General features: G+C 41.8%; 1 protein-coding gene across 11 annotated transcripts in view; it reads left to right on the plus strand.

The window, feature by feature from the left end:
• Positions 1–11787, plus strand: part of SLC7A11 (solute carrier family 7 member 11) — a 264297-nt gene extending 252510 nt beyond the window's left edge. For 7 of the 11 annotated variants that reach the window (XM_054823912.1, XM_054823913.1, XM_054823911.1 and 4 more), the window contains 3 exons: positions 2477–2626; positions 4343–4520; positions 9112–11787. In XM_054823912.1, the coding sequence (XP_054679887.1) occupies positions 2477–2626; positions 4343–4520; positions 9112–9179 (396 nt within the window). In that variant the 3' untranslated portion in view covers positions 9180–11787. The remainder of the gene's footprint in view (positions 1–2476; positions 2627–4342; positions 4521–9111) is intronic. The other 4 variants (XM_054823917.1, XM_054823918.1, XM_054823919.1 and 1 more) reach the window with 1 other exon arrangement.
• Positions 11788–12149: the final 362 nt, after the last annotated feature.

The following is a 12149-nucleotide window of genomic DNA, read 5'->3' on the forward strand; positions in this document are numbered from 1 at the left end:
CATGTGCCTGGGCAATAGTCTGTGAATTGTCTAAGGGAAAACGGCAGTATTATAGTGGAAATCCCATTACTGACTTCTAAAATAGCAGCCGAGCTAAATGTTGACCATGTGTTTGCATTGCAGACTAATTTGTATGGTAAAATGTTAGGACAAAATGTCAAAATACTGACTTCAAACCTCAGTCTGCATAGTGCCAAGAAGATTTCCACTTAACTTGCCGTTTTCATAACCGTGGGTGTTCAGCCCCTCTTTTGGGACCAATGACTGTAATGGATCTGGACAGACCCCTGCATCTCTGGGAACTTCTAGCCACAGCAGAAGACGTGTGAGCATCTAGGAGCGTACGCTAGTAAGATCAGATGCTCGTACTGGAATTTAAATCAGTTTTTTGCTATAGGTGCCTATAAGCTCACTTCTGAAGTGCCAGCTGAAGTGTTGAATTTTATATGTGCACACACATAGGCATCCAAATTTTGAAAATTAGGTGATGTGATTATGGTGAAAAGTTTTAATGGAATTCCTTTTATATAAGCATTTACTTTGCATTTTATTTCTTTGGGCTGAAGCAGTCATACCTTTCAGGTAAATTGCTTTGACTGTTTTCTGAGGAATGAAATGTGCAAAATGTATTAATTTATTATTTTTTTTCCGAAAAACGTTTTCTCTTATTGCATCTGGTCCTGTTACAGCAATGCATTGATTTCCTTTGAAAAAGTCAGATTCTTATATGAAGATAGCTTTCCTTCAAAGACTGTGAATATTTTTTTTTTACTTTCTTGCAACTAGAGTAGATACAGGATATATTCTGCATCAACAGTCTGCATTTTAGCATTTTCCTACAAGGTTTACACACTGTGAGAAAGGAAAGAGCTCTTGAGGAGAAACTGAGAAAATGAGCGTATTCAATGTTTGAGGCTTGTTAAATAAAAAAGCATTTTTAGCAATTAAGAAATCTGCTTAGGAATGTATATCCTGGTATTTGGTAGATATGTGTGTAGCAAATCCAGGAAATCATGCAATCCGATTGTAACTCTATTTTTTTTTCTTTACTGTCTGTGGCCTTTTCTTGCATTATCAGGCTTATAACTGAGATCTTAAACTTTTAGGGGCTGAGTCTATAGAGAAGAAATCTTGCTGAATATAATTCAGTGGTAAAATTTCCTTTGACCTTTACAGAGAAGGAGTTTGCTTAATATCTGTGTATAAAGAACCAAGCACTTTGTAAGTCATTAGAGGTTGGAAGCCAAAGACCTATATTTGAAATATTGATCCTTCCGGTTCAAATCCATGTTGTCTTCACTGTTTTTTTTAAAAAAAAAAAAAAAAAAAAAAAAAGACACAGAGAGGGAGGCTTTGAGTCTAGATAACGAATACAAGTTAGTTTTCCTTACATAGAGCTTTAGCCCAGCGTTTTACTGCACCTGCAGTTGATTTCACCTGTTGCCTCGTTATAAACCTCAGGAGGCTGTCGCTGCGGGATCTTCCCCCGCGCTGAACAAGAAGGGCTGCAGTGCAGTTGACTGGTTCCTGCATCCCCGAATGCAAGGCCTGGGTCACTGTGGGCATAGCGTGTCTCACACGGGAAGCGCGGGCTACCCTGCGGAGTTCATCCAAGCTACAAATATTCTGCTTTTGTCCAGAGATTACCCTGAAATAGATCCCTGTAGCCTATGCTAACCATCTAACCCAAGGCGTAACACTCTAATTTACACATCAGCTTTTGCCCGCCTCATGGAAGCCTTGTACCTCGGAACAGCTTGTTAATGAGGAAATGTATTTATTCTAGCGTCCCCTCTCCTTCTTGCTGTTCAGTGGCCACCTGAGTGACAGCTAAATGCTTCTCTCTGCTTAGAAACGTTTGCATTTCTGATGTGCAATAAGTCTACACCCTGCAAGCCTGCAAGGCATACTGCAAATACAAGCCGGAGGCAACCCGGCGTGCCCAGCTGGCATCCCAGGGCGTGGAGCTAGCCCTTACCGTGCCCTCTTTGCTGAGTTCCTCTGTTGCGCCCTGGGGGGACCATAAGACTTTTTTCTTCCGCAAGATGCCTAGAAACCTCCACTGATCAGATGTGACCAAAATCAGCTGCTTTTGTCGTTTGCGTCCACGATGGGCGAGTAAAACTGCAGCGGGCTGATATATTTGTCAGGTCCCGTGAGAACCGGCGCCCAGGATGCTCAAGCATTTTGGTGAGGCAGCGGGCTGTGTGCCTGTGTATTGGTCCGGGTCAGAGGGGACAGATGCATGTGGCCACCCAGGACAAATATGTATTGACCGAACGTGATCTCAGGGGACAGTGAGGTGTCAATCACACCGCTGACTGCATGACAAAGGCAGGCCTGAAGTCTGTGGCCCTCAGGTGTCTCTGCGAAAGGCTGTGCTGCTTGTCTCCGTGGAGAAATTTGACATCGCTGCTGTAAAATAATAGAGATCAATCCACTAAACCCCTCTTACGCTCTGAATTTCTTTTTGCAGCATCCTCTCACAATGATAATGTTATTCAACGGGGATCTCTACAGCCTCCTGAATTTCCTCAGTTTTGCCAGGTGGCTTTTTATTGGACTGGTAGTTGCTGGGCTGATTTATCTCAGATATAAACGTCCTGATATGCCTCGTCCTTTCAAGGTAACCTCCGTTCTCTACTGTTTTAAATGAATCCTTCTCCCTCCTATCTATTGTGCAGTCAGACAGTAAAGGAGCGTTTTCTGATGTAGAAAGCTAACCTCTGTGTCGAGAAAAACAGATTTAATAGAAAATAGTCTTTTGCACTGAAGGGTCTCCAAGTGTTTTCCTGCAAGGTCCCCAGCGCTACCCCAGCTGCATTCCCTTCGGAAAGATAATACCTGCCTTTTCCCTTGTGCTTGGGGGGCAGCGACTGAAGCTGCTGTGCCAAAGCGAAGGTATTTGCTGGGTTTTGCTTGTCTGCTGCGTTGAGGCAGCACGATGCAAGCTGTGTGAAAATACCTCTAGTCCTGTTTAGTCATGTAGGGTTCAAACTGCAAATATTGGGGTTACATGTGCCAACCTGATCTCGAGCCAGTCCTCTATTTAATGTCTCCTTTATCAAAGGCCTGAATAATTTTGCCGCCAGAATTCATGTCAAGCGCAAGCGTTAATATTAAATATTTATTTCATTGCCTATCCAATATCAAACATGCCAATTTGATGTGCAGATAAGTTGTTAGTGCTATTATTATGATACTTGGGACTTGCAATGGCTTTGCAGACGCAGTTATTGCAAACCCAGAAAGAAAACGCTAATAGTCTGGCCCATTGAACAGTAGCTGGTTTGGCCTTGGTTCTGCCGTTCTTCTTCCTTATTTTAAGTAACATCTTACAAAGTAAGTTGTCCCATTGTGTATCCGGAAAGATAATGTCTATCATGAAAAAAATGGAGGAATCTATCCCTATTTATATATCGCCAAGAAGCCTATTTTGTGAACAGCTAAGAATGTGTGCCGTTGCATTCTTGTAGGTATATCTGTAAATAAGAAGGTCAACAGCACAACCCATTTTGCTTTGATTAAAAAAACAATGCTTTGACAGTGCACAAAAAAGGAACAGTAATGCTTCAAGGCATGAAAGGAAGAGAATAATCTCCAAAGAATTCTCCAATTCTCTGTTATACCGAACATCTCACAAGCCATGCCTGTAGGCGTTTCCTTCAGAGAGGTGCTAACATAGTGATTGCAGTGGTGTTCTTGAAAATTGAGAGAATTAATCTGATATTATTATTTTTTGTACTTTCAACAGTGACACTGATAATGCTATCAGTCATACAGTCAGAAAGTGCTTTTTCAGTAGCTATCAGTTGCGTAATGCTATCAAATATCTTTATCACTACTCAAATTGGTATTTAATTTGCTCTCTTCCTGCTAGATTTTGATTTTTACCTTAGGAAGGAAATCAATATGTTCTTAATAGTTTTAAAAGGTGACTTGAGCTCCTGGTTGTGTTTTAAAATGTTTTCTAATAGGTAATTATCAAAGAGGAAATCTTTACTGCGGTTAGCGCTGCTTACTTATCTACTGGGAGATTAGAGAAAGGACTTTCGCTATGTAACTTATTTACAGCGCTTAGGTTTTAAAGGACGTAAACCACTGTAGTGTTTTAGCATGTAATTAAAAGACTTCTGTGGTAGTCACTGCACAGCACTCTGCGTAGCTTGGTTTCTGCAGTCTCTGACATTTTGTGTGCATGTTCTAGATACACATATTTCTCCAGAACTTTCCTGTACTGCTGGATTTTATCCAATTTATTTTTCATGGAACATTAAATGCCTTGGTCATTCAATAACAAGGTCGATGTAAAGTAATGGTTCTTTGTGTGATTTTGTTTCAGGTGCCTCTATTTATTCCAGCATTGTTTTCCTTCACCTGCCTCTTCATGGTTGCACTGTCACTTTACTCTGATCCAGTGAATACAGGGATTGGATTTGCAATAACCCTGACTGGAGTGCCTGCATACTACCTCTTTATCGTATGGGACAAGAAGCCAAAGTGGTTCAGAAAGCTCCTCGGTAAGTCCCCGTGGGAGTCCTCTCCTTTGTGCTGACTCTGGGAATTTCTCAGGGCTCCCCGTGTTGTGAAATCCTTCCGATCGATCCTCTCGGCTGTTCTGAGCTGGGGATGACAATGCAAGTTTCTTTTCGGCGCGTGCTGTAGCATTGCTCTGCCGGTTACAATCAATGTCCGTTAACTAATGAGATACGTTTACAGCAAGCCTATTCTTCAGCTAGTGATTGACTTTAAATGAGTGGATGCCTCTCCCCCTGCCTGCCCCCTCTTCCCTGCAAACATCTAATTCCTTTTAAATCACCCATCTCCCTCCCCTGGCTGTTGGCCTACGCTAATAGAGACAGTATTACACTCCTAGGAGAATTGGTTTGGAAACTCAGCTATCACAGTTGCGAGGACAGGATGGGCTTGGTGTTCCCTGCGGAGACCATGCGCCTGTGGACCACTGAGGAGTATTTGGAATGGGACAGGCTCGGGCAGGCTTGGTATGGGGATATTGTCCTTAGTGGTGGCTCCTGACAAAATGATAGCAAAATATATCGTGCCTGACACACCTCGTGTTTCTGTGTTTCGTGAAAAACGACTTCTGTGTGACTTGGCTGTAGGATTTCACACCTGAAATACACCGGGAATCATTTTCATACCAGTCGCGAAAGTTTTTGAAAGCATTTGTGGAAGTTCTGATGTGTTGGAGAAGAGTTATTTGGAGCAAGAGGGCAAAATGTATTTACAGAACAAGATGTTAGTTTAAGGCTAGCACGCTCTGGTCATCTTAATTTTATATCCATAAAGTTATAAATTACTTGCAGTGTCCTGGGAATGGGTAGAAAGCTCCAGTGCAAATGAAAACAGTTGTATGCAAAAGGACATTCTATTAAATAGTTGGGGTTTTGTCTGTTTATAATTTCTCAGCCTTGACATTTAGGGACTAGGAAATTTTTTCTTATCAAACCCAGGAGATTTTTGGCATTTTCTGTGAAGTCTCGGAGGTTTTGGAATACAGTTACTTGAATCTCTGGCCACAGGATGCCAGTGTTGAACTACATTACTTGGGTGAGAGAAAAAATATTCTCTTTAAGGTAGACTGGGTAGATGTGAAGCTTTTTCTGCCAGCTGAGATAATGAAGGTGAATCTTCTAGCTTTTCAGTTAACCCAAAATTCTCCTCCTGGAAAGAAGGCCTGGTGCCTAGGTAATACCTATGGATGGGCACAGTGTACTGGCTCGGAGGGGAAAGCAGCGGACGCTGGTCAGTGGGCGAAACAGCTTGTTTGCTTTGTAATTATTATTCCCAAACTAACAACAGTAATGACAGAAAACTGATGCTGACAGTTTTGGGGTGGAGCAGAGTGGAGATTTACTTGTTAAAAAAAAAAAAAAAATCCCTCAGAAGAAGTAATAACCTTCTGTGTGGAGTCATTAAACTGGAATTATTTTGTGTTAAGGGAGCTCCATTGTATGAGCCTGAGAGCGTTTTTCAAAGGCATTGAATGAGGATAAATTCACTTAAGGTACCTCTGTGAGATATAGAAAAGTCATCGGGCAGCTGCAAGCTTGGTATTCTAACCTTGAAATAATATGTGTTAGGTGTACATAGGCATGAAAGAGTAATTCCAGACATGAAGTAAATGGGACAACATGAAAAAATGGGATCATCATTTAAGAGGTAGATTTTTGCCAGATTAACGGGGTAATTTTCTTTGAGAAGATAACTGATTTTTCTAGACAAAGGAGAACGTGGTAGTTCCAATCTACTTAGACTTCAGCAAAGCATTTTGTGTAGTACCGGGCGGGAGTCAAAACCTGTTAGTCTGAACATAGCGCCGTGCTAACAAGACTATTCCCAGGCTGCTTCCTCTGCGCCGCTCGGCGCATGAGCAAGGTGGCGTGGGGCTCTCTTTACCTGTTTGCAAAGTCACCTCGTTGCGGAGCTCGACTCGTTCAGCCACCCAGACGCGCTTCGGAGATGAGATGGCTGCTGCTCGTAAACCCTACGTGGAACGCGTACTATTTAAGTGAAGGACAGCACTGGTGCAAAAGCACATGAGCACAGACCAACCCCACCTAAGATTAGGCTGGATATTCAGAACAGGTTTTGTAAGGATCAGAGGAGAGGGATGTTGAACAGCCAGAACGAATATCCAGTCTAACAAGATAAAAGACCCAGTCCGAAGATGAATATGTTTATGAAAGGGGTTTCAAGCTGGTTACAGTAGCAAAGCCCTCGCATGGATTACCTAAGAAATCCTCTCCAAGGCTGAACATCTTTGTTCTGTTCGTTTTGACTGCCCTTAATGGCATTTGCATTGCCCGCTCTCCTTACCAAATTGCTGTATTGAACAAAAGGGAACTTCACAGTCTGTGGGGTTAATAGGGTCTGGGTGGTATTTTGCAGCGAGAATAACGTTTTGTTCTCTCCTCTTCCAAAGAAATTTTGCTGTAGCACCAGATGTGCTGGGAAAAAATAATTTTCAGCTAGTACAGGCTTCATTTGACCTCCGCTTTCTTGCTTTTTGTAGAACTAATGTGAAAATGAAAAAAATCAAGCCTAGCAAATCCCACGAAGCAGATCGGTGTGTAAAAGCATGCGGCACCAGAATGCTTCCATTTGGGCTGCCTCAGTTGAAATCCCAACCTTCGACTCATATTTAAAACATCTATTTCTTTACAGTGGATTGAATTGCGAGGAGCTTAAAAGTTGAATCCTGCTTTCTTCATCGTCTGAGCTCATGCTGGAGAAGAGATCCGTTTATATAACAAAATGTCTCTTTCAGGGTTATTTACAAACACCAGGGGATGATGCTTGCTCACTCAGGACATAGTGTCAGACGCTCAGTTTGCTCCTCTTTGTTGAGTTAGTGGTGTTGGGATCTGCAGGAAATCATCTCAGCATTTTGCTGTCACAGATTTGATGGCCAGTCTTATACATATGCAGTAAATTGCCGCTTTCTTTCCTCACCCAGGCTTAACGTGGTGCTTGTATAGATACCAGGTCTGGGGTTTTTATAAAGGTTGTCTCCTGGGACCTATTTACGGTGAATTCTCCTCTTGAAAGGGAAAACTAGGGTTTAAAGTGTGCGTGGGGGTAAGTCGTCTTTACTGTCCTATGTGGTGTAACTCTGGGTACTGCTCAAAGCAGACAATATAGAGATACTGACAGGAGACAGACTGGGACATATTTTTTGGGAAAATACTCTTTAAACTGTCTTATCTTGAGTGTATTGCAACCTAAAAAACCCAAGCAAGCACCCCAGCCCCCTCAACTTGTCTGATTGCTCCTCCATGGCTTCATCCCAGCGCGGAGCAAAACTACCCCGTGGAAACGGAGGAGTGGCCGCCGCCTCCGGCCACAGCGAGGACCGGCTCTTGCTGCAGGTGGCTCTGTCCAGGTTGTCGAACAGGATATTCAAATCACAGCCAGCTCTCAAGACGCCCGGGCTTTTGCTCTGCTGCCCTGCCCTTTTCCAAGAGCTGTTACACCGTATCTCAGCTTGACAGAAAGTCTGGTTTTGTTCTTCTTGCTTTGCTCAGCCTCAAACCTGGAAGGGGTGGGACGTCAGGGGCGAAGCCCTGCTGGCTTCCCGCTGCTGGCTTTCCTCCTGCCCTTCGCCCCGGCCACGCTCAGCCCAGTTCTGAAGTCCCCGCCGCGGGTAGGGGAGGGAGACGGGAGGAAAATGCAGTCCCTGTTGGCGCTCAGCCCTTCTGACCCCATCAGTTTATAGTCTAAGGGCAACCAGGCTTTGCGCTGAACTGGTGACCTCCAGAGAGAAGAGCAGAAGATGGCAGAGGCTGCCTTAGGAGAGCAGGAAAGTAGTTTCGGTTCGTATCTTCTGAGAGTTGCGCTGTTTTACCCTCCTCGCTTTACACTGGTGTAAATGCCGACGTGTCAGGCCAGACGAGGAAAATGAGAACTTTCTCTTACAACAAGCCCTGCTTGTTTAAAATGGGTTACTAAAAAAAAGTGACGAGGAAAAGGAGTGATAAGAGAATGCTCTTTTACTATTCTATACATAAATTAACTGTGCCATTTATGAATCAGTACCCTAAAAAGAAAACCTCCAAAAACACCAGAAGGAAATAAATGTCCAGAGTGACAAAAAGACAGTGTGAAGTTGCTTTGGATGTGTGACATTCTTAGACCTGTGAAGCTTTGTAATCGTTGTTTCCTTTTATTTTTATTTTTTTTTTTTTTTTCTGCTTAGGCAAATTTGGCACAGCTGAATTAACTTGTTTGAACTCTTTCAGACTTTTATTTCGACATTGCAACTTTGTTAAAACTGAGCAATTGTGCAGAGTAGTCACGCTTTAAGATAGCCGTTAAATGCACGATGACCTTTATTGAACAAGTTTATCCCTCCATACTCTTCCATTTTTGTTGTATATGCACAGCCTTGGATCAGAGGCAAAGAAAACATAGTTTAAAAGAAAAAAAAAATTGGATTAGACATTTAAATGATATATGCACCCGGTATATATGACCGCTGTGAATCTTATGTGCAAGTAGGCTGTATAACAGCTAAGACAATTTTCCGGGCTGCTTCTGCCTTCTCCATCCCCACCAAAATTTTCCATGTGTATGCTTTTATCTTTGCAGACAGGGTAACTGTAACATTGCAAATCCTCTTGGAAGTCGTCCCATCAGAAGAAGACCAGAAATCATGATCTTCACGTACAGCTTTTGGCTTGGTGTTTCATTTCAACCTGAGGAAGAGGGTAGGGAGGTTTCTCCCCCTACCTAACGTTCTGCAGACTGGAGGAACAAGTCACAACTGAGATGGATACCGAGCGAGTCCGTTACCAGAACTGTATTTTACCATGTTGCAAATTTTTTTTAATGTGGTTGGTTTTATATGTAGAAAGCAAGAACTTGTGCTATGAGGGTACTCATCTCTTCACTATTTCTTTTGTTAGTGTCATATTTTAACAAAACCGTAGGTTTGTCAAACTAGGATTTTGGTTGCGTTTGTCACTAAAAACAGGTTTAAGCAATGTATAAGTAATAGTCAGGTGTACTGTGAAGAATGTATCCTGCTTGCTGTCCCTGAAGAACCCAACTCTCACCAGAGAAAGGGTGAGATAAAGCTGCTGAGTTTTACTTACTAACGTTCTTCCCGTCGCTCCGTTTGGCAGCCCAATTTGACTTCTTTTGGCTGGCTGGGAGCACCAGCACACCGATGCAGAAGCACAGCGGTTTCCACATGTTTGTGGGGGCAACTTCAAGCTTTCTTCATTCCAGAGTTGTTATGCTATAGACAATAGGAACGTCTTCTGAGAATTAATATTTCTGCCAGTGGGGCAGGAAGATTTTAGCCTGGGGGCAGTAATTTCATACATGTTAAAGTTTCCACCAGCCTGGAAATGATTACTGTTTTTACCAATGTTTCTTTGTGTACATACGTACAGGAAATACAGCAGCTCAGTAATCACCTTTAAATGACTCAAAACATTTGAGTGAGACCTCCGTTGCTGTATGACTATTTTCTGTCTGGAAGCGTATGGACCTGGAGTTACCGGTCAGGCAAACTGGATTTTAAAGTTTTATATCATTGTCGGTGGGTAGAAATTAATAATAGTCACTAGTGGGAAAACTGTATAGGCACGGCAATAAATGCAATACCTTTTTATGAATAAGGTATAAGGCAAGCTACAACAGACTTGTTGCATTCAGTGGGATATGTGCCTAATCTGTGGGCTTTTCATTCAAGCACACTCCAATTAACTGGGCTTTGAAACACCAAGAAACAGGTGCTCTGCCAGTGTCGTCTTCCCGGTTTTATCCCTGCAGAAACAGAGAAAGGCCATCAAAACTGATAAAATCAAACAAAATTCATCTTCAGAATGATGTTTGAGCTGAAGTTTTGCCCTTTTTTTAGAGACAGTTGTAGATAAAGAAATTTTTTAATGCTCAGACATTCAATTTTATATTATTAATTGAAGACTACTCAACCTTAAGATTAAGGTTTGTTATCACTCTGTTAAGAATATATTGCTTAAATATTGAATGCACTACTTTTTGAGCTGTTTGCTATCAGCAAGTCATATGTTTCATGAAAACTTTTATGGAACTAAGCAACATTAAACTTCCTAAATTGGGAGAAAAGCACAACTAGTAGCCAGACCACTACAGTAAAGGGAGACTGTGTATTGTATATATGTTGTATATATCCGGAATATCTACCATTTTAAGGATGTACAGTAAAATGTGTTAAAATTATACATGTTTTTCTGTCTTGTATTTCTATGGTGGAATTTCACAGAAGCAGGGAAATGGGAGTAGAAGTGTAGATTGCGTAGAAGAGAAGTAATTTAAGATGGAGTAGAAGAGATTTAAGATTGTGTAGAAGAGAAGTAATTTAAGACACAGAAGACATTTTTACAAACATTTTTTAAAAATGTTTTCTGTTTACAGTAACTTAAAGTGTTATTTGAAACTTTTTTAGGCAGACATTTTGAGAGAGCTTTTGATGTTGACAGTGCACGCGTTCAATTAGTATTTATACTTGGGTCAGAATTCTGCTTTTGAGGCCGCCTCCTGCCATCCCGGTTCACCAGGGTTTGACCTGTGTCATTGTGGAGCATCTTCAGAGTACACCAACTGGATTTCTCTCTGATCAGACCAAACCTCCAGAAATGCACCTAAGACCCCCTCTGCCCCGGTACTGGATGCTGAGTGCATGGGATCCCACTGCAGAACCTCCTGAACATCCATAGTGTGGGTGCCAAGTTTTCAGCACCAACTGTTTCGTTCCACGTATCCACTCCTATTGTGCCACGTTACTTGAAAGTTTAAATGTAGGCAGTGTTAACTTGTAGAAATAAATGGGCTCTGTAAATATAACTGAATGTTGCTTTATTTTCCCGTCATGGACTTTAAAGTTTAGAAATGTTTCTGAAGCCTGATTCAGTGATCACGTTTTACTAGGTTTATTTCGTGTAAGGGGTTAATTTGTCCCAAGGCAAATCCTGTGACTCATTGATTGTGAAGTTGTATATTTTAGGAAGAAAAAACATTACCTGCAAAATAAAAAACCTGGGTTTTTCTGAAAATGCACAGGGATTCTAATTTCAGGTTTAGTTTCTTTAGCACGTACAAAATATTGCTATAGGGTTTCCAGTGTGTTATAAAAGTCAGTATTAAGGACTTTTATTACACCTGGAAATGAAGCTTATCCTAACAAATGGAGGAAAAAACAGGTTACAACATTTTTTTTTTAAAGCATCGAGTTATTTTTAAGAGTATTTTCTTCAGAGTCATAAAGGAAATTCTAGAATAAAGGATAAACTTTATATATGATTTTTCTTATTAGGGCCTGAGGTGGTCAGGCCAATGAAACTACTTCTATGGAGAAGTTTATTTTTTCTTGCCCTTTGCACCTTTTTATCAACTTGACTCTGTCAAAGCATTTCTTTCTTTTTGTTTAGGTGGGTGCTGCTGGTTTTCTTCTTTGAATTTGTTGCTTTCCTGGGCTATAGGCAGAAGCGTCACCAGAGGCAACAGGAATGAACATTTTACGTGGGTAGCAAATACCGATGAGGTTTAGTGCAACACCTCTTGGAGAAACAGTTCAGCATCTGAAGCCTCCAAAGATGCTGACCTATCTTTGCACCTCTTGATCTGGCCTGCTGTGTGAC

This window comes from Grus americana, chromosome 4 (assembly GCF_028858705.1).
Source record: "Grus americana isolate bGruAme1 chromosome 4, bGruAme1.mat, whole genome shotgun sequence".
Taxonomy (NCBI): Eukaryota; Metazoa; Chordata; class Aves; order Gruiformes; family Gruidae; genus Grus; species Grus americana.